This window comes from Lasiosphaeria miniovina, assembly GCF_030549165.1.
Source record: "Lasiosphaeria miniovina strain SMH2392-1A chromosome Unknown B0T26scaffold_7, whole genome shotgun sequence".
Lineage (NCBI taxonomy): Eukaryota > Fungi > Ascomycota > Sordariomycetes > Sordariales > Lasiosphaeriaceae > Lasiosphaeria > Lasiosphaeria miniovina.
Genome location: NW_026848226.1, coordinates 3,691,555 through 3,714,320, shown reverse-complemented (window position 1 = coordinate 3,714,320; position 22,766 = coordinate 3,691,555). Strand labels below are relative to the sequence as shown.

General features: G+C 52.2%; 8 protein-coding genes across 8 annotated transcripts; 7 read left to right on the top strand and 1 right to left on the bottom strand.

Moving 5' to 3' along the window:
- Nucleotides 1-799: 799 nt before the first annotated feature.
- B0T26DRAFT_790561 (uncharacterized protein) lies at nt 800-1,638 on the top strand (the record flags this gene model as incomplete). Its single annotated transcript, XM_060446850.1, has 2 exons — nt 800-841; nt 911-1,638. The coding sequence occupies 2 exons, from the start codon at nt 800-802 to the stop codon at nt 1,409-1,411; spliced, it is 543 nt and encodes a 180-aa protein (XP_060292087.1). The 3' UTR covers nt 1,412-1,638.
- Nucleotides 1,639-2,130: 492 nt separating this feature from the next.
- B0T26DRAFT_656649 (ADP-ribosylation factor family-domain-containing protein) lies at nt 2,131-2,633 on the top strand (the record flags this gene model as incomplete). The annotated part of the gene is made up of 2 exons (XM_060438727.1): nt 2,131-2,430; nt 2,508-2,633. 2 exons carry the CDS (start codon nt 2,131-2,133, stop codon nt 2,631-2,633), a joined length of 426 nt encoding a protein of 141 aa, XP_060292086.1.
- Nucleotides 2,634-4,804: 2,171 nt separating this feature from the next.
- On the top strand, nt 4,805-5,551 carry B0T26DRAFT_680581 (uncharacterized protein; the record flags this gene model as incomplete). The annotated part of the gene is made up of 1 exon (XM_060440506.1): nt 4,805-5,551. The coding sequence occupies one exon, from the start codon at nt 4,805-4,807 to the stop codon at nt 5,549-5,551; it is 747 nt and encodes a 248-aa protein (XP_060292085.1).
- A 906-nt stretch (nt 5,552-6,457) lies between these two features.
- Nucleotides 6,458-7,819, top strand: B0T26DRAFT_680580 (uncharacterized protein; the record flags this gene model as incomplete). Its single annotated transcript, XM_060440505.1, has 1 exon — nt 6,458-7,819. The coding sequence occupies one exon, from the start codon at nt 6,458-6,460 to the stop codon at nt 7,817-7,819; it is 1,362 nt and encodes a 453-aa protein (XP_060292084.1).
- A 3,023-nt stretch (nt 7,820-10,842) lies between these two features.
- Nucleotides 10,843-11,633, top strand: B0T26DRAFT_680579 (uncharacterized protein; the record flags this gene model as incomplete). Its single annotated transcript, XM_060440504.1, has 3 exons — nt 10,843-11,045; nt 11,098-11,200; nt 11,259-11,633. The coding sequence occupies 3 exons, from the start codon at nt 10,843-10,845 to the stop codon at nt 11,631-11,633; spliced, it is 681 nt and encodes a 226-aa protein (XP_060292083.1).
- Nucleotides 11,634-12,510: 877 nt separating this feature from the next.
- On the top strand, nt 12,511-13,200 carry B0T26DRAFT_756396 (uncharacterized protein; the record flags this gene model as incomplete). The annotated part of the gene is made up of 1 exon (XM_060446090.1): nt 12,511-13,200. The coding sequence occupies one exon, from the start codon at nt 12,511-12,513 to the stop codon at nt 13,198-13,200; it is 690 nt and encodes a 229-aa protein (XP_060292082.1).
- Nucleotides 13,201-14,615: 1,415 nt separating this feature from the next.
- B0T26DRAFT_756395 (uncharacterized protein) lies at nt 14,616-15,437 on the top strand (the record flags this gene model as incomplete). The annotated part of the gene is made up of 3 exons (XM_060446089.1): nt 14,616-14,634; nt 14,688-14,921; nt 15,166-15,437. The coding sequence occupies 3 exons, from the start codon at nt 14,616-14,618 to the stop codon at nt 15,435-15,437; spliced, it is 525 nt and encodes a 174-aa protein (XP_060292081.1).
- Nucleotides 15,438-16,270: 833 nt separating this feature from the next.
- On the bottom strand, nt 16,271-19,549 carry B0T26DRAFT_756394 (rab-GTPase-TBC domain-containing protein; the record flags this gene model as incomplete). Its single annotated transcript, XM_060446088.1, has 1 exon — nt 16,271-19,549. One exon carries the CDS (start codon nt 19,547-19,549, stop codon nt 16,271-16,273), a length of 3,279 nt encoding a protein of 1,092 aa, XP_060292080.1.
- Between the last annotated feature and the right edge of the window lie 3,217 nt (nt 19,550-22,766).

Here is a 22,766-nt window from a genome sequence, read left to right as displayed (position 1 = left end):
CAGTGGAAACATGGGTGACCTAATGCAGCGACGTGGCCCGGAGAGGCATCTCTCGGCCGGGCTGGGGACTAGCCCTGCATTAGGCCCAGGAACATATGTAACGAGTTGTAATTGACCCGGGCTTATCCCCAGTGCTAGACCCAGGGCCGGTTGCAAAAGACACCCTCGACCCGTCTGTCGTCAACCGTGGTGTGGTGACTGTGGTGTGGGACTCGATCCGTCTTTGTATGTGCATAGTGATGTACAGTATATAACAAATTGGTTGGAACAAAGCTAAGAATAAAGTACCTTGGGACCCTAACGACAGGCTTGAGGCGGGAGCATTGTCGACTTTTGCGGGTGTGGGGAAGGCGCAGGGCGATCATCAAATGGAGGGGCGGCTGTGTTGCGTCGCAGGTTTCCGGGGCGGGCGTGGGCCAGGATGTGACGTCAAGCATGACATGCCGCTTCTTCACGTCTGCGTTTCCTGCTTTTGGGCTCAACCCCTACGCGAGGGCCTCTTGGCCGGATGGCGAGAAATAAATAGGTGGAGTGCTTCCCCTTTCTGCTCGACTCGTGCCTAGCCCAAATTCCCCATTCTGCAACTTTTTTCTCTGCGTTGGTGGTTTCGTACCTGTGCTAATTTTATATATACCTCCTTATACGGAGCAGCAGCCGTCCAATCCCAGCGCGCCATCAAGCCTTGTTAGCGACTAAGCGGCTAGCACAGCCAGGGTCCCTAACATAACCATCCGCCCCGACCACAACATACCTACCTATACATATATATATAGTTGAAACCACAATCCCTGAGACAGTCATGCCCACCGTCCTCGGCCTCACCAACGACTCCCGAACCGCCGTGTCTCCCGCCCAAAACCAACTGCAGACGCGGCCACCCCAGAGCCAATCCCCCAGGCCCAAGCAGCAGCCCGCAGCCCCCGGCACATCCAACAACAAGATGGGCGGCGGCGAGAACAGCAACAAGAAGCACGACCGGCTCAACACCATCAGCAAGCGCAACCACGCGGCCGCGCACGAGGTCGAGACGCTGCTGTGGCGCGCCCTGTGCGACTCGCCCGAGGCCGCCAAGGAGTACATGGCCGAGGACTGCATCATGATCAACCCGCTGTTTGCGCCCGGAGGGTCGACCGAGCCCATGGGCAAGGACACCGACCCCTCGGTCGAGGACGTGCTAGCCGGCGGTGAGCCCTGGGCCGGCTTCCGCTTCCACGGCGAGCCGCTCGTCGTCGAGATCGACCTTATGGCGGTCGCGCTCGTGTACAAAGTCAGTCTGTTCCGGCAGTCGAGCAAGAAGAATGGCGGCATGCGCGAGATTGTGGCTAGTGTGAGCAGTGCGTGGCGCCAGACGGCGGGCGCGGATTGGTTGTTGTGCGCGCAGCATGTGGCGTATGCGGATGACGATGAGTGATTTGTTTTGCTTTACTGTTTTTGCGAATTTAGGTCGGTTTTTATTTTCGTAGAAGGATCGAGAGATGGAACTTACGTGTGTCTGTGCCGTGTGAAGACTAAGGGGATACTTTCTTTTGGGTTTGCCGGACGCCATGGCATTGGTGTTGCTATGTACCTGTTGAGTATTTGAGAATTTAAATTCTTGTCCGTTTACTTAGTTCTCTAGCTTTTAAGAAATACTTTGCCAACTTAACTGTATCCATTTTAGTGTGTGTGTGTGTGTGTGTGTGTGTGTGTGGTGCTGGGTATAACCCAATTCACTTTGGCGATAGATCTATTTGACTGTGGAAGTGACCCCTTAAACAGACGAATAAAAAATAAATGCTTTGTGCTAAAGACCAAAAAGCTCGACCAAATCTCGGCCGCCATGGATATTGTTTAGAGTTGCGAACTTTACACCGTGTCAGTTTTCCACCGCGTTTGTATGTGGGTGCATGTTGGCCGTTACAGAACTTCCTTTTCATCACTACCACATCAACCGCATCACGATCTACCACCGTCACGATCTACCAACATCTACAGTGAACACCGTCCAATTTACCAATTACATATCGTAATATGTCGGTATTCAATTAGTTCCACCGCACTATCTCGTATAGATTCTTCGGGCCCGAGCTAGACCGAGAAAATCCCGTCTTGGCTGGGATGAGCAACGCCGGGAAGACGAGTCTGCTCTAGATGTTCAAGTATAATCGACTAGGCACCCTTGTACCTATCAGGCACCCGTACGCCAAGGAGTTCGTTACCAACAACTTGACTTTCACCACTGTTGACCTCAGAAACGACGACGAAGACCGCCGCTTGTGGCAAGGCGTCATTTTCGACGTCAAGGCCGTCATCTTCGTGGTCGATGCCTCGGCCTCTGATTGGCATCTTACCCTGGCCTCGGAGGCGCTTGAAGATCTCTTGTGCACTGAGAAACTCGAGGGGGTGCCGTTTGTGGTGCTGGGCAACAAAGCCGACCGCCCCAACCTGTATGTCAACTCTCTTCAGTCGTATAGGTGCACAATCCATTGCTTCCTGCTGCTAACCTTACGTCCTGAACAGTCTCGGAGGATGTCCTGCGCGAACGGCTTCACCTAGGCCGGCACACAGATCGGCCCATCAGGCTCTTCATGTGCTCTGTCACGGAGAATTGGGGATGTGGGGAGGCTATCAGATGGCTTGCGGAGCACTTATAGCAGGACAAGGCCTTAGGGGGAGATACTTGCGCTCAGCCACGTCCCGATGTTGGCTACGGCTTGTATTCAAGGCATATCTTAATCGCACTCAACGTTTGGAGAAGCGTAGGTAATCCTTGATAAGTAATCAATCAGGATAGAATTCCTCAGCGCTAATAATAATGCAAATAATTCAATGCAAATCAACGTAATCCAAATATAGGCAAATCAAATACGGCCAAAACACCGTTCAAACAAAGCAAATATGAAGCCGTAGATATTTGAATTGCTTTGATCTATATTTGATAAATGTAGGGCATTTTTCCAGGCCAATTTTCTCCTAAATAAGGGTATTAGCTCAAAAAGGCCACCGCAAACCTCGCCTAGATACCTGCGCAACTACAAACCTCGCTTTCTTACGCCAACATACTACTTCGAAGTCATCCTCACGATGTCAAGCCTTTCCGGTAGTCCTCCCGGCTCCCCAGCCTCCCCTGCGTCGAACCGGGCCGCGAGCCCTCCTCCTTTCGACCTCGCCGCTTTCTTCGTCAGTCAGGCCACGGCGCCCCTCACGAGCCAGCTCGAAGCCCTCAAGGCCGTCGATTCGAACACCCTGTCTGCTGACATGAATACCTAGCCGTGTGTTTGTTTGAGGGGATCGCGGTACGTATTAGAATACTAGATTTACAAGAAGAGGAAGAGAAGGCCGTAGATTACCGCACATGGCGCTTTTTTGGTCGCTTTGAGCGCTTCCGGGGCCCGGTTCTTGGGTTCCTTTTGGCTCTGCTCCTCGTGTATGGAAGGAATCCTTTTCAATTCCATCGCAACGTCTTCGGCTTCTAGTCATCTCGGTATACACGGCGTACATGACCTTTGACATCCTTTCTATCCCGGCGATATTAGCTGACCGCGAGAGGCTATTCAGCAACGCCAAACTGCTTATTGGGCTTCAAAGACATAGGCTTCATAGCGATACCATTCACAAGCTTTTATGCCTTGCTAATTGGCTGCGAAATGGCCTCTTTTGAAGCCGGGTGTTGTGTATAGCTGACTTCCGACGTCCCGGGATACAGAATTTTACATGGCCCGGGCCGGGTTAGCCTTTTTCAAATCTAGTTCAAATCAGGCTAATTATGCCTTTTTGGCTTCAAATATGGCCTCATTTTCTTCAAACAAGGCAAATAATCTGTGCAATTTGTTTGCATTATTATTAACGCTGCCGAATTCCTTGAATATCTGCAGAAGTCAATCGTTTGATTTCACCTTATTTTGTAACTATTCACGATGGCTTCGGTGGCTCCGTTTAGCTTAATCATCCTTTACCGGCCTTGCTAGTAGGAAGTACTGGCTATTAAGAAGAGGAAGTAAATGCGACTAGGGTAAAGTCCTGATTCAACCTTTTTCAAGAGTGCCCAGGCACCGCTCATGTCCATTTTTACCTGTCCTAGCTCTTAGAAGGCCTGGTTTTTAGGGCTACCGCTGCACCTGCAGACAAATTGGACCTTTGCCTGAGATTTTGGGCAACAGTACCGATATGGTCACAAGCCGCCACCTTTCCAAAGTCCCATGAATATGGAACACGTCTAATGTGGCATCACTTGGGGTTTGCAGCAATCAGTCGAAAAAACAAGATACAGATTATAGCGTACGACCTCTGCAGTTTCTGCAATGGGTTTGGCCAGGCCGCTTGCCTCTTCTGTTTGACACTTCTGTGTCAAGACATGGAGCGGATCTTTTCTCTGGACCATCACCGTCGACATCCGAAACTGGGGGAATAAGGCGAAAGTAGTAGATGGTCAGCTGCCCTGTTCCTGTGGCGGGCCCGTGTGTTGTCTAAATATCCAGGCGCGTTGCCCCCGCCACTAGGCACGTCCATCCCCCGTTCTCTTTTCTGTTCCACCATACCTCCATCCCCAGGCTTACCTCTCTCCCCAAGCATACCTACCTCCATTACCGATCACCGATCACCGATCAACGAACAGAGCCACTAATTCTCTGGACAGATGTCGCTCAGTAGAATATATATTCCCATACTCTCTGACTCCTACACACTTTAGTTTCCCTCTTCCGCATCGCGCCGCGGCCAGCCAAGTTTTCAACCTTAGTCTTTCCACAATTCATGCTTGACTAGCAAAGAGGCTCGGCGCTGGTCCCCGGCCAATCTCCGTGCTGAATGGGTCGCCTACGAGCGCATGTACAAGGACCAGATGATGGTTCTCATGCGCGGCAACTTCGTTACCCGCTTTGCGTCTGCCATGGCTCAGATGCCCAGTGCCCTGTCGCTCGCCCTTTACACGACACATCGCCACATCATGTACTACCACTATGAGGTGGTAGATTTCGCAATGTTCATAAACCGTTGCGGTCATCCCTGGAGCCACGGAACTATCCGTGCCTTCACATACCACGGCGAGGCCATCATCTCCAGACACGACGCAGAGTTAGGGCTCGAGTCGAGTCGATCGGCCATGCTTGTCACGGCATTCCTGAACACAAAGAGCCTGAAGACGGTCTGCGTCTGGTACGATGACCGCTCGCACGGCATTCCGCCGTTCTACGCCAACGGCCCTTGGCCCTGTGAACGCGTCAGCAACGAGTTTCTGACGGCCGACTCTTGGTTCAGCGTCAAGGACCTCACCCTGAATAACAAGCCGTTCTCAATTCAGGACCTGCGGTTTATGACGGCGAGTATGTCCAAGCCTCTTCAGTCGATTTGTCTAGACTTAGAAGGCTCTCGTATCTCAACAACCAGCTGGGCGGACTTTTTGGACCTCATGCGAGGCATCAGTCGCAAGGTGAAATTCTACAGGCCTGGGGCCTACGAAAAGAAACCAACGGACGCCTTCTACAGTTATTACCGGACAACATCCCCGACCGAGCTCTTCTGCATGGGAGAAATTGAGAATAATCCGCTCAGAAAGTATGACGATGAGGCTTAGGACTTCGACAAGCAAAATCAACGACAAGAACAGATTTCAGGAAGGACATGTTAGGAGGCACCACTCGTATGTATCATTTATCATCACTTTCGCAGATTTAGTAGACGGCGGTTAACAGCATGGGGTGTTTGTAACAATAGATGGCGCAAAAAAGGGTGTGTCGGGATATGAAAAGGGACATTTGAGATTGTTCAACCCCAGGTTGTTATTTCCTAATTCCTCGACAGAACAGTCGATCACTACTTAACTAGCACCTGTATCACGGTTGATTACATCTAGAGCTAAACATGGATCTACCCTCTTCTAATCTTGCCATATTGTCTCAGAAACTACCAACTTGGTGAAATAGAGCTGCTAGGGTCTAACGGGACCTGCCATTTGCTCGTAATCTAGGCTTCTACTGCCCCTTTTCCACAGAGAAAACAAACATTTTAACCACTCCCATCTACCCTTGACGGGCCCTTGATTTCCTGTAACACATTTCCCAAACATTATCTAGCTTGTTTTGTCATTCTAATTATTCATGATATAGAGCAGCTCTTCCTTCTACAACTTGTGAAAATCCTAAACCAGCTAGCCGTCTAGCCAGGCCTCTCCTTTATTGATTGTTTAACTCTCTGCGCGGCTGTCCAGTCGCGTTGCCCCTCCAAGTTCGCGCTTCTGTCTTTCATTGAGCCTTTCTGTTTAGCAGCGATGCACATTCCCGAGAAGAGACGCCCGAACAGAGGCATTGATTGCTCAGAACAATCCTAGATTGGGGGAATATATAGAACTCAGTGTATTACTTCTTCCTCAATCTTCACCACTTCTGGCTTTCCGGCAGTCACGTATCCCGGAGCATTTGATACTGAGCGTATAATCTTGCTTTGGTATTCATTTGCCACTACCATCGTGGCTGACACCGAGATGACGGATGTCGCCGAGACGACCTCTCAGCCAAAAACCAAGCGTCCTCATGGCGTCCCCTCTATTCCGAGCAAAATCCTCAGGATGATCTTCTCTAACCTTCAGCAGTCAACCCCCCCATCTGACCCAAACCCCAACCGGAACCTCCAACGTATACGCATGGTATCCCGCCGGTTCTACAACCTCAGCTCGGACATGCTCTTCCCAGTCATTGACATTGATATCAGCACGACGAGCCTTCGGAAAATCGACATAATATCGCGCCACGAAGCCATGAGGCTCGGCGTGAGAGCCGTTCGCATCCGCGTCGACCTCATGAGTCCCATCCTGGCCGAGTCCCGACTTTGCTTCCGGCATTACTGCTGGGGCATCCCGCGGCCCGACCCGCACATTTCGTACCACGAACTCCCAGAGACTTTTGCTACCGAGGATGACTTCCTCGCTACCTGGGCCAGGTACAACTACAAGGCTCTGTATCACGACCAGATGCACCTGCTACAGACCGGTGAGTTTACCCGCGTCGTTGCCCAAGCCATGGCTCGGATGGACAGAGCCAGGTCTCTCGAGCTGTACACCACTAAGTTCTTCACCGACTACTACGAGGAAGAGGCGGAAATGTTCAATGATTTCGCGGAGATGCAAGATGACTACCCGGAAGTGGGCACTCTCCGGCGTTTCGAGCACGAGTGGGAAGATCGTAGCATGCCTCTCACAGCCATCTATATTGACCTGCCGAGGGTGCTGCACGAGGCCGGTGTCCATGTGACCAAGCTTTCGGTCGACTTTTCATGGGGTGAGTGGATCCTCGAGTTAAAGCGACTTTCCTCGTCACAGGCCAAGGGAATCCAGAACGGTCTGAAAGAGTGCAAAACCCTGCGCTTCATCATAAGCGGCCACGCCGCGGCCGACGGACAAAACGGGGATACCCAGAGAGTCCAAGCCTTCTACCTCATGGAAAAGTACCTGAACGCGCCGTCGCTGGAGACTGTCGAGGTCGGCAACAACTCCGTCATCGACTATTTCGATATCAGCCAGAGATTCCTGGCGGCTCAGTGCTGGTCCAGCGTCCGCAACCTCTACATCCGGCATGGAGAGTTCGGGCTGAGGGAGGTGAGGCTTCTCGTAGACAGCCTGACCAGGCCGATCTCCTCGCTCACGCTGGACGGGACAGCTCTCCCAACCAACGAGGAGGACCAGTACTTGGACATCCTGAGAGGCTTAGCCCAGAAAGTCAGGATTCTCGACCCTTTGCTCCATCCCGGCAGCGCCGCAGAGAGGGTCTTTGATAGCTCAGGCGGCCTCAGCTTGGCTAATCGTTATTGTGAGGGGCTGATCGACAAGAACCCTCTCCGAGATAACTAGAACTGGTCTTGAGCGCCCTCGAGACACGGACTTTGTGACATAGTCAGGGGCTCATCTACACTCTTACCTAGGTAATGTCATTTAGTACGACTTTTTTCTTTTCCTTGACATGTCATCCCTCTGATCAGAGGACCAGCATTGCTCTTTGCCTCTTTTGGACTTTTTCTTCTCGTATTTAGCTACCTTACCTAGCTATTACTACTACATATACCTTTACTCAGTAAGGCGAGCCTTACAGTTCTTTTTGCTATTTTGTGCTATATGTAGTATCATTTCACCCCTTCACCATCGACTGTTGCGGCGCCATGTTAAAATGCTAGCTGTAATTTAGGCCACCAAGTCTAAGACCATACATACCTAGTCAAGACACCGTGGGAACCGGAGGACAACTCTGGGAAGGTCGTGTTGGATCTACTGTCGCTGCACTTGGAACTAACCCAATATATTCTCCCCATTTTACCGGTACTGAAAGTAAAAAACCGATTAAGGTTCGTGAGTCTGCCGATATGGCTCTGTCGGAGCAGTGCCGTGTTTGACTTTTTACTTTATCGCCGCAAGTGCCTGTATGGAAGTTCCTCCTTGAACAGAGCTTCCTCGATCGGACAAAATATGACATATCTCCCTATCTTCCCTTATTAGCTTATTTTGTCATCTTGTTCACAAGACAGAACTTATTAAGCCTCTATTCGCCACCTACGCCACCTCACGGCTCGTAAGCTCCCCTTCGGCTCTTCCTGACTTTCCGGGTAACTTATTTTATAATTCCTGAACCGGAACAGGGCCGGCTGTTCAGGCCATGCCCCTCCTGTGTTGGCTGTTCAGCTCTCTGCCCCTACATTCCAGAAAAGTGGTTCTGTTAGGATTAATCCTCAGTCGCTAAAGGCAATACCTATCCCCACTCCATTTTGGCTCTCAACTCCCCACCTTTCTTCCTCCTTCACAGTCCCGCAAACGAGCTTGGTGCGCAAGACTGCCTACAAATCTTTCTCTCAACCACCCATTCCTGGCCACCTCAACGAAGGAATACGACACCAATCAGAATCTTCTAATCGACTGCGCGACCCGCCTCGCATCTCACCAATCTGTCAGAGAAGAATATCACGACAATCCGGAAGGCAGACCGAAATGGCTGCCCTCAATTCGACCTCACCCGACCAGGCCGGCAGACTCTTGCCACAGACACCCGAGCCGACTTGCTGTATTCGTAAATTGCTAAGCGAATTGCTTCGGGATGTGTTCTCATACCTGCAAGAGACGGACCGCTGTCGCCGCTAAGTACCTAATCGGGAGATCTAGAACCTACGCCTTGTCTGCTGCGGATTCTACGACATGGATTCATACATGCTGGTACCTGTCCTCAAAGTCAACATAAGCTTATCAAGCCTTGAGAGACTCGAGATCTCACAGCAATCGTCCATTAGTGCGGGCGTGGAGACTATTTATATCTGTATGGACCTTCACAGTCCTATCCTGGCCAGCTCGTCAGTTGCGTTTCGGCAGTATTGCTGGCACTTTCCCGTGCCTGACTTGGCGCTGTCATGCCTCGGATTGCCCCCCCGCTTTGACGGCGACGAGGTCGAGATCCGGAAGGAATGGGCCGATTACAAGCGCAAATTCGACGACCAGATGGATATTCTCAAGAGCGGCACGTTTGTCAAACGCGTAGCCGCTGCCATGCGTCACATGCCCAGAGCCGAGTCCCTCTACATTCACACGTCCGTGCCTTGTTCGCAATACTGCGTCACAGAGCTCGCCATACTCCAAAACGTCCAAGATGGGACATATAATGATAGACCTGTTGATTGCTATGCGATTGACCCCGAGCGATGTGTGCCTCTTCAGGCGATATACATGGTCTTGTCTGATTCTGAACAGGGTGGGCGAAATATTTTCAATTATACAGGGATCAATCATATCACTTATCGGTCTTATCGATCGATTATCGATCAATACAGATTATTGATTCAATACTGCTGACTCATCAAGATACTGCTTAGTCATCCACGATATTGACCTCGTCAATATTTTCAACAAATTCCGCCTCCGTTGTAGGGCCCGACCTAATCCAATGTTTCAAACATTCAAGCATCTCGATACTAGTCTCTTCCAGCTGCATTCTTTCCCACGATATCGTACGACGAGCCCCAGAAAAGACCCTCTCCGGTTCAGCACTCATTGCTGGAATCGAAAGGATATTGATAGTTGTCGTCTGGAACTGACCCACTTTTCATGGAATTGGACAGGCCCTGGTTGACATGCCTTTGAGCTTCCTTCATTCTTTGTTATTTCCTTCATTCTTGATTCGGAATGTCCTCATTTCATTCGGAATGCCCTCTTTCGGGCTGATTACAACGCCTCACTTGCCTTCTCTCCACGAGTATAAGGAAGCGTTCTTTTCTGAACTTTTAGACCTATGGAGCAGACAATTCAATGCGCTGTCAACTTCGATCGCGTGCAACAATAGTCAATTGGGATAGTTTTGGCCAACGGATCCGCTGTTGCGATTGAAGCCACCAAGACAGAGCTGAACCTTTGATCAGAAGTGGTGGTTCTGATAGATACTCTTCGAATTCATCTTTGCTTGGTGGCCTTGGGAAGTTCTGAAGGTTCCGAAGAAGGACGTCATAGTCATTGCCATCATCATTTTGATTTTGCTTCTCGATAAGGGGTGTTGGCAGCTCACGGATGTCATGTTCTTCTTTGAAAAAAATCCAGAGCTTTTTGACTGCTTGGCTTGCTGGCTTAATCCACTTCTTCTCCCGATTGTATTTGAGGTATTCACTCTTCCTTGATGGATGAAGAAATATCGCAGCAACATAGTATGGGGAATCTTCCGTCTTGAGATAATATTTGTCGAAAGTCTTCCAGCTTTGTTGGATCCGGGTTAAAAGGAAAGAATTCGATTTGAAAACTTCTATATCGGCGATATCAGCTTATCGATCGATATCGATATGGATTATCGATATCGATCGATAAGATATCGTCGCCCACAGATATAGTCGCCCACCCTGTCAGCAGGTAACATGGATCTGCCAAGGGCGCTTCACAAGGAAGGCATGTTTGTGGCTAACCTGAACATTGAATTGTCATTCGGCGATTGGATGTTGGGAAAGCTCTCGCCGACTCTGATCCAGGGAATTAGGGATGGATTGCGGAACTTGAAAAGGCTAACATTCGACGCCAGCATCCCCCCTATTGTTGCCAAGTTCGACGTATATCAGGACCAGTCCAGCGCAGCTTGCTCCCTCTTGAGAGCTTACATGGATACGGATACCTAGTTTCTTCCACTCCTTCCTAGCCGAAGAATCTGCGACGCCTCGCTACTGGCCCGGTTTCTTCCCGCCGAGGAACTTGCGTCGGCTCGTTGCTGGCCCAACCTGCGTAACCTGCGCCTCGATTATACGGGATTAGAGGTAGGGCCTTAAAAAATCTCACACAGAAGCTATCGAAGCCGCTGTCGTCAATTTTGCTAGCCGAAGTCAAAGTCTACGGCCACAGCTGGGCCGAGTTCTTGGACGCCATGCAAGGCACAGGCAAAGAGGTGGTTATTGTGCCAGGTGATTGGGCCATAGAAGGAATGAGGGGCCCAAAGAAGGTCTTCGAGCCCAAGAGATCAACGGGCAAATCACTAGCCAAGCTATATTTCCAGGGGGAGATTGACGAGAATCCCTACCGAGATGAAGACGGAGAAGTCAACAAAGACGTTTCTGGCAGCGAAAATGGCGACGACGACGACGACGAGCATTCGGACTCATTTAAGCGCATATCCGATTTACATGATCAGTATGGGGGGCGGAGAGATTGTATAACATGAAGGCATTCACTAAACAGGCTCTCGATTGGGCAAAGGAGGACGGGGCCACGGGCATTTCACTGCGAGATTATTCAAGGGTAGATTTCGGCTGCCTGTATTATTTTGCCAAGCACAGTATTGTCACCAATGATCTGCCCACTTGCCTGTTAATTAGGTACAAAACCAGGCTAATATATCCTGACATGCCACAAAACCAACGTAGCTTCCTTAGTTTCATATCTCTCAAGAAGCCCCTTCCTCTACACTCTAATCCCCGAATGTTTGTTGGAAAGGCCTTTAATAGGTACAGAGATAGGCCTCTAGGATTCCAGGATAGGGGTTCTAATAGTCGCTACCTCCCTGGGCGAAAACCCTTGAGGCCTTTGAAACCTTGGAAAGTCCCCCGCTAACAAACATTCAGGGATTTGATTGTAGGGGCTAGGGCCTACGAGGCGGGTCAAGGACGTGAAATGAAAATGAATTGATAACATAAACGCGTAAATTTTCCGTAATGGTCAGCTGTTCAGTCGCGCTCCCCCTTACTCAGCTTTTCCCTTCTGCCACCCTCCGTTGACGCATTTCCTTTCTACTGGCCCTCCATTTTCAACAGTATCGGTCGCTAAATGTACCATCTCTACATTCTACCCCCGCTCCGAAGTCTTCACCTTTCTTCCTCCACCGCACCGCGACCGAGCTAGGTGCATGACATCACCACACATCTTCCTCAGTTCCTGTTTCCTGGAAGCCAAGGCATACCAGGGTACCTCAACACTTGGAATACGCCAATCATCATTCAAGGCTGAGGGTCGTGCCTCCTTTCGCTGCCCTCAGCCTGCGTCTTCCATTTCCGCGCTCATCTGTCCTCGGCAGCAGCCCCTCCCTTCAGGAAAGAGGCAAAATGGAAGCCGCCAAACCAACTTCTGCCGGCGAGGCAATCGAGCTTGACATGAACGATACGACAACAGCCGCACTCATGTCACTGGCCACCGAGCGGCCCCGCCACATCGCACCCGTGCCAAATGAAGTGCTTCTGCAGATATTTTCGTACCTACAAGCATCGAAGCCAAATCGCCGGGTACCTGGCGAGGCGATACGGGAGCCCAACAAGTCGATACAGAACATTCGCTTGGTGTCCCGCCAGTTCTGCACCTTGGCTTCACACATGCTGATCCCTGTCATCGACATCGACGTAACCCCTTCAGGCCTCAGAATAATCGACAGCATCTCGCGCCACCCGACTATTAGCTGCGGTGTGGAAGTCGTGCGAATTTGTGTGAACTTGAGCAGTCAGATACACGCCGAATCAATGCCGGAGTTTATGGAGTACGGTCACGCCATTCGTGACCACCACCCCGAAATGGCCGGTGGGTGGCGGCCAGCCGACACGCAAAACTACTTCATTGATAACCTCAATGAAGACCTTGCGTATCGAGATTGGACTCTTCGCCGGGATGAATATCAGAGTTACTTTCACGACCAAATGACAATTCTCACGTCCGGCCAGTTTGTTCGTGGCGTTGCCGCTGCCCTGGCTCAGATGCCGTCGGCGCGGTCCCTCTGCCTATACAACACCAACTTCTATATTTAACACTACCGCGGCGAAATTCAGTTGTTCGAGAATTTCGCACCGATGCCCAGGAAAGACCTGCTGAGAACAGCACGCCTGGATATGCGAGCTACTATCATGCGATTCGAAAAGACCGCGAAGAGCTGGAAAGATCGAGATTTGCCTCTCAAAGCTATATATATTGATCTTCCCAAAGCGCTTCACTTTGCAGGTGTCTATTTGAAGAATCTCGACATCACCTTTCATTCGGCGACTGGAGACTGAACATCCCCTCCGATGATGAGATTGCGGGTATTAGGGGTGCGGTCCAGAAGCTGGAAACACTACGTTTCACGGTCCAAGGACGGCCCATCAACAAAGACTGGGAAGCAGTGAATGGTGCTAAGCAGCATGCAACAGGTTCGCTGTTTGTTATCAACTATTACCTAGACACTGAAACACTGGAGTCTGTCGTGGTGAGAGACGAGAATTTGAGATATGAGACCTTGGATGCATTCGACGCCAGGAGCAGTCTGGCATTTTCAAAGGCTGGTTTCTGGAACAGCGTGAAAGAACTCAGCCTGGAGAATGTGGACCTGCATCACTGGCACGCAAAGCGTATTGCAGAGAGGCTGTCAAACCCCCTGCAGTCGATGACACTGATCAAAGTCCGAGTTTCCGAGTCGTACTCCTGGGGCTTTTCTATCGGTCTAGACTAGGCCAATCTATAAGGTACCATACGAGGCACAGCTCACACGGTGACAATCAATACCCATCTCTATCCCTATGACCATTTTTTGGGCCGTCACCATAGCAATTTTCTTGCTTTCCGGAGAAAAGATAGTGGTCCATCCTTAGTCGAGCGCTACTGCTAGAAACAGATTGAGAAAACCCCTCTCAGAGACTAGTTCTAGCCTGATGAGTTTTGAGCGCCTTGGAGGCACAAATTGCCAATCTGGGCTTCTGGATGGATGGATGCCTTCTTGAGTCAACCGTCTGGTTATTTCATGTACCTGGTCAAGGGACATTGGAGGTTCAGCGTCGCCGCAATGGTCAACACGTTGCGTACGGGTATCTATGGGGGAGTCTTTCGATTTCGGCAGAGCACAGGGGATTCACTGGCGACTGGCACAAGGAATGAGACACCGGCCTAGGAAAGGTTCTATCATGGCATGGAACTTCCGGGGGTTTCTTTCAGTAAACGTATTTATGGATGTATGTACATACCTAGATATGTATCTAGTTCCAATGTCCTTCACTGTAAATCGATAGTCTCGGCCGATTAAGACACGCCTGGAGCTGTGCAACACACCCAGCAGCACTTGCTTGTCCCTTATTGACCCAACTTCCAGAGCCTGCTTCAAGCTGAAGGACTCCGCCACCGCATGGCTTGAATGTCACCAGAGCGCTTGGTGTGTGAGCTTCCTTGCACTAAGGCGTATTTAAAAGCTCCAAAGATGTCCTTGAATTTGTCACGTCTGTCTTGCTCTGGCACAACCAAGTTCAATCACAAGCCGGCCAACGGCAAGCCGCTGTGGGCCTCTACAACCAGATTCGGTGGGTGGACCACGACCGCGGGCGGCTGCTGCCGGAGATATCGAGAATCGAGCACGGCAACGCGCAGCTCGAGAGCCTGCTGCGTCTGCACAGCGTCAGCGACCCCGCGGCCATGCTGGGCGACTCAGCGGCCACCAGGGACGAGGCGGCCGAGCTCGAGGCGCGCATGGCTAGGGTTAGGGAGGTGCAGATGGCGCTCCGTGACTGTACATTGCCCTCGCACAGTCGAACCAGCCCGCTGCCGCTAAACCCGGCACAAGCACCAGCACCAGCAACACTGCCCAGGAAACCGCAGGGCCCTAATAATTCAGTTTCAAGGTCATTGAGGAGCCCGATAAGCTGGCAGACAGTCTGGCGGAGCAATTCCTTGACGGGGAAGACGAAAACAACGACGTCGGCCATCTCTTCCCCACCAGCCGGGGCTTGTCGTGGGCACCGTGGGCTCTGCAGGCGCGTATAGGCTGCTGGGCAGTCTAGGACCGGCGCACGACGCACACCGCGTCATCTACCACGTTGGCGGGGCGTGGAGGGCGATCACGTCGCTGCGGGAGCTACAACAAACGGGCGGAGAAGACAAAGACGAGCCACCCGAACCCAACCTAGCCCTCGCAAGGTCTGGCGGCAGCACACAGCTCGGTGCGGCGGAGCGGCTTCAGGTGGCGCGGCTCATGGAGCGGCTGCGATGGTGGCTGTCGACTCGGGACAAAGCCCTGGTTCAGTAACACATAGTAGGTATGGATATAGGACCCATGAAAGTTGAGCTGCAGATATCAGCAAAGACGGCTCCAAGGCGGCGTAAATTGGAATCTGTATGTCAGTCATCGGTGGGCGGCCACTCGTTCAAACCCTGGCCGGGAATTGCTCCCGTTGTCAAATTCTTTTTTTCTTCTTTTTTCCTCTTTTACCTTTCTTTGTTGGGTGGGGGAAAGAAAGCAAGCATCGGCCGTAACATCACGTAGCTCGATGTTCTAATTGTTTTATTAATTATATAATAATATGACTTCTTGAGTTGGAATCATTCGCGAGCTTTCTTAACCTGCCCAAAAAGTACATGGAGATCGCGACTAAAACACATCGGATGAAAAATCACCCACCCAATAATTTTATGCCAAGACACGTCAACACCAGCAGTCGTCTTCTTTCTAAACTTACTAATCTACCACGACGCGCTCAAGTTACCACAGGGTGCAAAACAAAAGGCTCAATTTGAATAATAGAAATGCGAATTTGGAGGGTATCATAGGACTCTGCCCAACCTAAAGATAAATGAGAACATAGGAGAACCCCTCGCGTGACTATGCAGCATGGCTAATTACCAGCAATATCTAGTGTGTGTGAGAGAGAGAAGGAAGGAAAGAAAGAAAGGGGGTGAGGGAATGTGAGCGCCGCTGATATGATCCGTGTTAATGCAGCAAAATCCGAAACCGGCCGACAACACCAAGCCCCGGGGAACACGAGAAAAAGAAAGCCTCCGCCGTGTCATTTCCTAATTTCAACGACGGGTTGTAATTGATTCGAAGGCTGTCTGCCCTTATCGACGCCCTAGCCATGGCCACTATGCCACCACGCCACCGCCGCCGAGTCCCGCAGCCAACAACTCGTCAATGGGCAAGGGCACGGACACCGGGGACGGCGGGTCCTGCAAGTCGCCACCGCTTTCGCTGGCGCTCGCAGAGGTAATGACATTTTCCTCGCTGACGACAGCCGGGGCGGAAGCGGCTTTGTGCATAAGACGCCGGTTGGCAAGCCGCTCCTCTCTCAGCCTGGCCTGCTCCCGCTCACCCTCGATGGCTTTCTCGCGGCGAGCCTCGACCTCCTCCCTCTTAACGAGACGGCGCAGTCCCTCTGAGGCTTGAATCAGGCCGTCGATGCTGATGGCGTGGTTGGTCATCTGGTGGTTGATGTACGTGTAGATGCTGGCGGGCGAGTCGCATGCGAGTAGCTGCTGCTCGTTGAGCTTGAGCAGGGCCAGCGCGACCTGGAACAGGAACGTGCTGCCGTCGTTGGTGCAGAGCACTACGTCCCAGACGCGGAACAGGGCTTCGGCCGAGAGACAGTCGGTGAATACAGATAAAAACCACTGGAAGGTCATGGTCTCGAGGTCGATGCTGAGATCCTCAAAGTGCTGGCTGAGCTTGGGCAGCACCTGGGCCACGTACTGCCGCAGAACCTGCTGGTCAGCGCGCGACGCCAAGAGACTGTGGTCAAAATAGCTTGGCGGAAGGATCTGCTCGACAATGGACACAAGAATCCAAAAGGCATCCTCGGCTGTGGGCGTCACGAGCAACAGGTTTGCTGCGACCAGGTTCATGCCCTGGCAGTATCCGATCTCGAGGTTGCGCCGAGCATACGCCAAGAGCACCTCGTTGAGCTTCTCCACCCCCGGTCCTTTGCGGAAGAAGATATTGTCCGTCAGCGTCCGTGTGATGTCTGCCTTGATCTGTAAGACAACCTGCGGGTCGTCCTGGTCCTCGGGACGATTGACGATATCCTCATAGTAGCCGGGGATGCGAAGCGCCCGAGCTCCGCTGCACTCGGACCAGATCTTGGCCCGGTACGCAACGGGAACCCCCGCGAGGATCAGGGCCTTGAACTCGTTCGCCTTCACGCGGCCAACTTTGCCCTGTATGCCCAAGCTCGCAACACCAATGAGCTCCCCGTCGCCAAGCCTCGTTTCTGGCATCATGGCCGTCGCTCGTAGTAGACGCGCCTCTGCGGTATTGGCCACCGCAGCCACAGCCGCTTCTCCGTCTCGCTTTCTCTCAGCCCGGACCTTTCGGAGAAAGTCATTCCAGCGTACGGTCTTGTCCCTCTGGAGTGTATCGTGCAGCTGGCTGAGATTTTCGAGGAGTAGCCTCACAGGCTCAGCATCATCCTTGGCCAACGTTGCCGAAGACTCCTCGTTCTCAGAGGTGGACTGGGAGTCGTTGTCGATAGGTGCAATTGCCGCCGTGGTGGTTGCAGACGGGAGAAACCCACGTTCCTCGGATATAATGAGGCCGGGTGATTTGGGCGACTCGTATCCTTCCATCACCTCAAAGCCCTGTACGCTAATCGAGGGCGTATGAGAGAGTAATTCTGTCGGAAACGTTGCAATTTTGAGATAGTCTTGCCATCGCTTTGGCTTGACGTCGTCGCGGAGCTCTTCGAGTGAAGACGGAGTATCAGGCCGCCCATCCCCGATGACTTCCCATTTTCCGCCAGGACTTCCCTCCATCAAAACAGGCGACAGGGAGCCCCGGCCATTGGTGAGCATCTCGGTGCGGCTGCCCTTTTTAACATGGCGGGCCATCTTGGCTGCTTCCCTCTGCCTCTTCTTCCTCCTCTGGTCGTATATGAATCCAAACCGGTCCGTGAGGTACTCGGCTCCATTATAGTTGTTATATATGTGCGTCAAGGTCGGGGGCTGGACCTCGGCCGGGAGAATTCTGTCCATTTCCACGGGGCCGTAGCTCTCCTGCCGTGACATGGACCTTTTCCCCGGGCTGGGCACCATCGTGTCCCAGCGCTCTTGAGGCTGCATCCGAGGAGCGACGTCGATAGGCCTGACGATGCCGCCCGTGGCCCGGCGCATTGCCATCAGTGCCTTTGGACCGCCCTGAGCCGAGACAGCGCGAGTAGACACACTCGTCTGGGCACTAGATACCGATGAAGTCCTGAGAGAGCCGCCAGGGAGCGGGCTGTCGGCGCGCCCTCGCGGTTCGCCCTCCCGTACTGTCCCACCCCCAGCAACAAGCCGCAGAGCCATGCTCGCCAGCGACGGTTTTCGCGCAGCATGTGCCGAGTGAGTGCTAGACGCTCGGCTAGAGCTGCGGACCGAGTCTGTTTCAGGCGGGCTGAAGAGATCATCTGCGAGGGTTGGCCGCCGGTCGGCTGTAGGACCAGCCCTTATAACAACAGGCTGTGTCCGGATTGCACTACCACTGGCGTTACTACTTGCCCGGCTGAGCTTCCGCGTTGTGCCACCCCACAGGTATTCTTTCCAGGCCCGCATAGTACCTTTTGCTGTGTCGCCATCCGGAGCGACGGGGGGCAGAGACATGCCGCCACTCGCTCGGATGGTCGCGTCGTTAAGGGCGTTACCGAACGAGTCTCGTACATTATCAGACATGGCGTCGTTCATGAGGTCCGACAAGCCGTCGCCCGTTTTCCGTCTCGCAGCCCCATTTGTCTTTGCCTCTTGCTCGATAGCCCGCAGTCTCGTCTCCAAGTCCAAATTAGATAGGCCGCATTCCAGGATGATCTTGCGAAGCGCACGCTCCCTCTCGTCAGCCCGGCGCCGCAGTGCGGAAATTTGCGTATCCCGCTCTGCTAGATCCTCAGCGACCTGGCGCACGAGGTTGACGACACCGTGGCGGGCTATCAGGCGCTCGATATGCTCGTCGGGGGCGTGGTGCAGAGCGCCCGGGATCTTGCGGGTTGACAGCGGCGCGTCCTCGAAGAGGGCGCCCCGCGACGTGGGCGGGGCGGTGGTGGTTAGGTCATCGACGATAGAGGCAGGCCGCTGGCGCTCTTGAAACTCCTGAGCAATGGCCGAGACGGAGCTGGAGCCCGAGGGGTCGCGCGAGGCCAGGGCGAGGGCCGAGTCGGAGCCATTGGTGCTCTCGAGGAAAGCTCTCTCGTCGCGGGGCGATTCGGGCGAGAATGAGGGAAACGAGGTGAGGGACTTGTCCGAGGCCGAGGCGGCGATAGACGAGGCCGAGCTCGAGGGTTGCGACGTCAGTCTCTTGCGGGAACGCACGGCGATGGAGCGGTGGCTCCTGGTCGACGTCGCGGATTGCTGAGAGACTGAGCGCTCGAGCGGGGCCGGGGAAGCAGCGGTCGTCTCCTCCATGTCCCCGGACCACAAAGCCTCATGGTCCTCGCAAGTCTTGGCAGGCCGAAGCACTCGTCCTCGTCATGCGCCGGTTTGCCGGTTCGACGTCGACGCTCCGTTCGTTGATCAGTGGTGTTTTGCGAAGCTGCTTTTTATCAGCCCGACGGAATTTGTGACGTGCGTGTTTGCTGCGGTCGGGGCTCGAATAAATATTTGGCTGCGCGGAGAAAGGGATGGAAGTGGCAATGGTGTCATGGACTGAGCCTAGTCCAGGGCCAAGGAAAACCGAAAAGCCACGACGCAATGATGCCGAACGCTGAATTGTGCCCAGCGAATGTTCATTCATGCAAGATTGCAGGTGATTCCTCCCCAAACCCACCGAGCTTGGGCCTTGATGCGCTTGGGCCGTGATTGGGCCCAAGTTCCGCGAAGATCTGCTTTACACTGTGCGTTCAATCCAAGCCCTGAGATATTGTTAGTGCAGGACTTTCCGGTATGCAAAAAGCTTAATTGTCTTGCCAGTTTCCCTAAAGGTCTCCCCAGCGATTCCTAAAAATTAATCTCAAGTCCTGTTCCATCCCACAAATGCTCTTCCCGGTACGGAGGTGCCTTTCAAAAGTTTTGCGCAGTGCCAAGAAAGCCACCCTCTTTAATTACATACGACCCTGGCCATCTTGGCCCCCTAGCTCCTTATTCTTTTCCGGCCCTCTCGATACTCGTTACCTCCTTCGCACTTTATTACCTGTTGTATATGCTCAACAATCCTTTCAATCCAGGCTTGAATACGCTGCTGAGTAAGTTTTTCGTTCCAGCAATGTTCCCATGCTCGAATAGCCTCAGCCCTGCTTTTTGGGGCTCCCTTTTTGGTTGTTTCTCTCTTCATCCAGAACCAACAAGGCTCTATCATATTAAGATCAGGTGAGTTACCTGGCCAGAGGAGGCGGAGTACCTGATGGATATCGTATATACGCTGTTGAGCGCGATGAGCGTGTGCGCCAGCCTCATCCTCCTGAACAAGCGTATTCGGCCCACAGCTTTTGGCGAAAGGGATAAGCTTTGGTATAAGGATCTTGGTTTGATAGCGATACCAGTCGATGCCTCCCTTGGATTCTCGTACGAGTTTGCCGTTCGCTTTGTTCCATCGCCATTGTGGTTTTCTGCCTCGTTTCGTAACCAAAGAGAGCCTTCCCATTTTGGTATCCAACTCCCACTCTTCACGCATTATTGGTTCCAACTCCTTATTCCATTCCTCAAGATCCTTCTCAGCTTGCTCCTTTTCAGCCTTTGTTTCCGGAAGCCAACAATGGCAAGGCCCCTTTTGATCGTACGAAAAGCAACCCCAAAACATAAACTCCGAATATCCTTTCCACCGTTCACGAATACAGCTTTTAAGAAAACGCTCATCAGCTTTCCTCCAAATACGATATCCTCCTCGGCGATGAAGTAATACAATAGAAGTTTCATCAGACCAAATAACACGTTTCCAATCTTCTAAAGTCCAATCTTTATGATCAAGACACCACTTCAGTCGTTCCTCCTTCATCTTCTTCGTCAATCCAGGCTTCCTCGTTGGCTTCGTTTTGTTGAATCCTGCTAATTTGAGGATCCTCCAGATTGTGATAGCTGAGATGTCGAGGCCCTCGGTACTGAGCTCACCGGCCAGATCAGCACAGGATTTCTCACGGCCATATCGATCTTTGCGAACCTTGGCGATAACCTTCTCGGTATTTTCGGGGGTGTGTTTTCGTGGACGGCCAGAGCGAGGGGCATCTTCAACCCATTCATCCTTAATAATTAAGGGCCGTATATTTGGATCAAATCCACGCTCAATAGCCCTGGCATATATTCGATTGACGGTACTAACGGAAACCCCGGTTTGTGCAAAGACATCGGCCGAAGAAAGGCCCACAATAGGAGATTTGAGGGTAACTATAAGCGCACGCATGGAAATATCTGTATTTGGCGACATCTTGATCGTTGTGTTGACTGTTGAGCTGTGGAAGCGGGGTTGAGGGGTAAGATTACGTGGCCAAACCAGATGTGGTGTGGTCGCTGATCATTCAGCTAAAGGGGTGTGGCTGGCTTGGCATTGCGCAAAACTTTTGAAAGGCACTTCCGTATTCCGGGCTATTTCCCCAAGTACCCCGTTAACAACCAAACCAGGCTTGGGTTATAAGGGCAAAGCATCCCGTAACCCCAGAGCCACTCTCAGTGCATTCATCGGTCTCCACGTGTCTAGCTTGTCTGCCCGAGTAGGGTTCTGCGCTTCTGATCCTAGCACCAATGAATGATATCACCGTGACTGCGGGACCAGGGGGGTTGCTGCAGTCAGTGCAGCCCTGCCCGCATCTTCCTGCCGCCGATCCTCCAATCTAGATCTCCAACAACCTACACTACAAAAAGAGACTCGGAGCCGCGTGTCTGTGCCTGAAGGTCACCAGTGACGATCACCACAGTGGCTGAAGCAGCCATGCCAAAAATAAACCCAGCGTTGCCGTGCTGCATCGCTAGCGAGAATGACCTAATAAAGTGCTTGCAAGAGGTTAACTGGGTGACAACAGCAACAGCAACAAACTAATGTAGACACAACACTCCTAGACCAGACGAACAGTGAAAGTCGGCGCGGCCAGACCTTGCAATAAACCACGTTCCACTACGGAGTAAAATGCGAAATAAACCCTCTTACGTGCCATGCCCCGTTTTCACCATCGGCAAACGCACGAACGTGATAAACCAAGGCAATGTAAACAAAATACTAGACCAGACGAACGATGAAAGTTGGCGTGGCTGGATCGTGCAATAAACCATGTTCCACTACAGAGCACGGAGTAAAATGCAGAAGAAATCCCTTTTCACCATCGGCGCATGCACGTACAAAACACAACACACACACAACATTACAGCAACCGTTCTCCATATTCAACATGCAGCGGGAGGGCAATACAGATATCGCCATGGCCGTATCAATGGATCAATGCAAAGCCTAGAATTTTCCTTCCACAATGCTGCTCGCAGCATGTTCATGCCCCTCCCTCCACTCCTTTGCCCCGGCCCGCTCTCATCCCCATTCCCAACATACAGAACAAATACACACAGACACTCCTCGCTCGCGCAATTTCGACCGCGACCTATAAAATGCCGTACAAATGCAAAAGTAGACAGCAGAAAAGGGGAAAAGAAATATAGTTAGATACACGCCATCCTTTGTATGCCCGCCCCATCTTCTTTTTTCCTC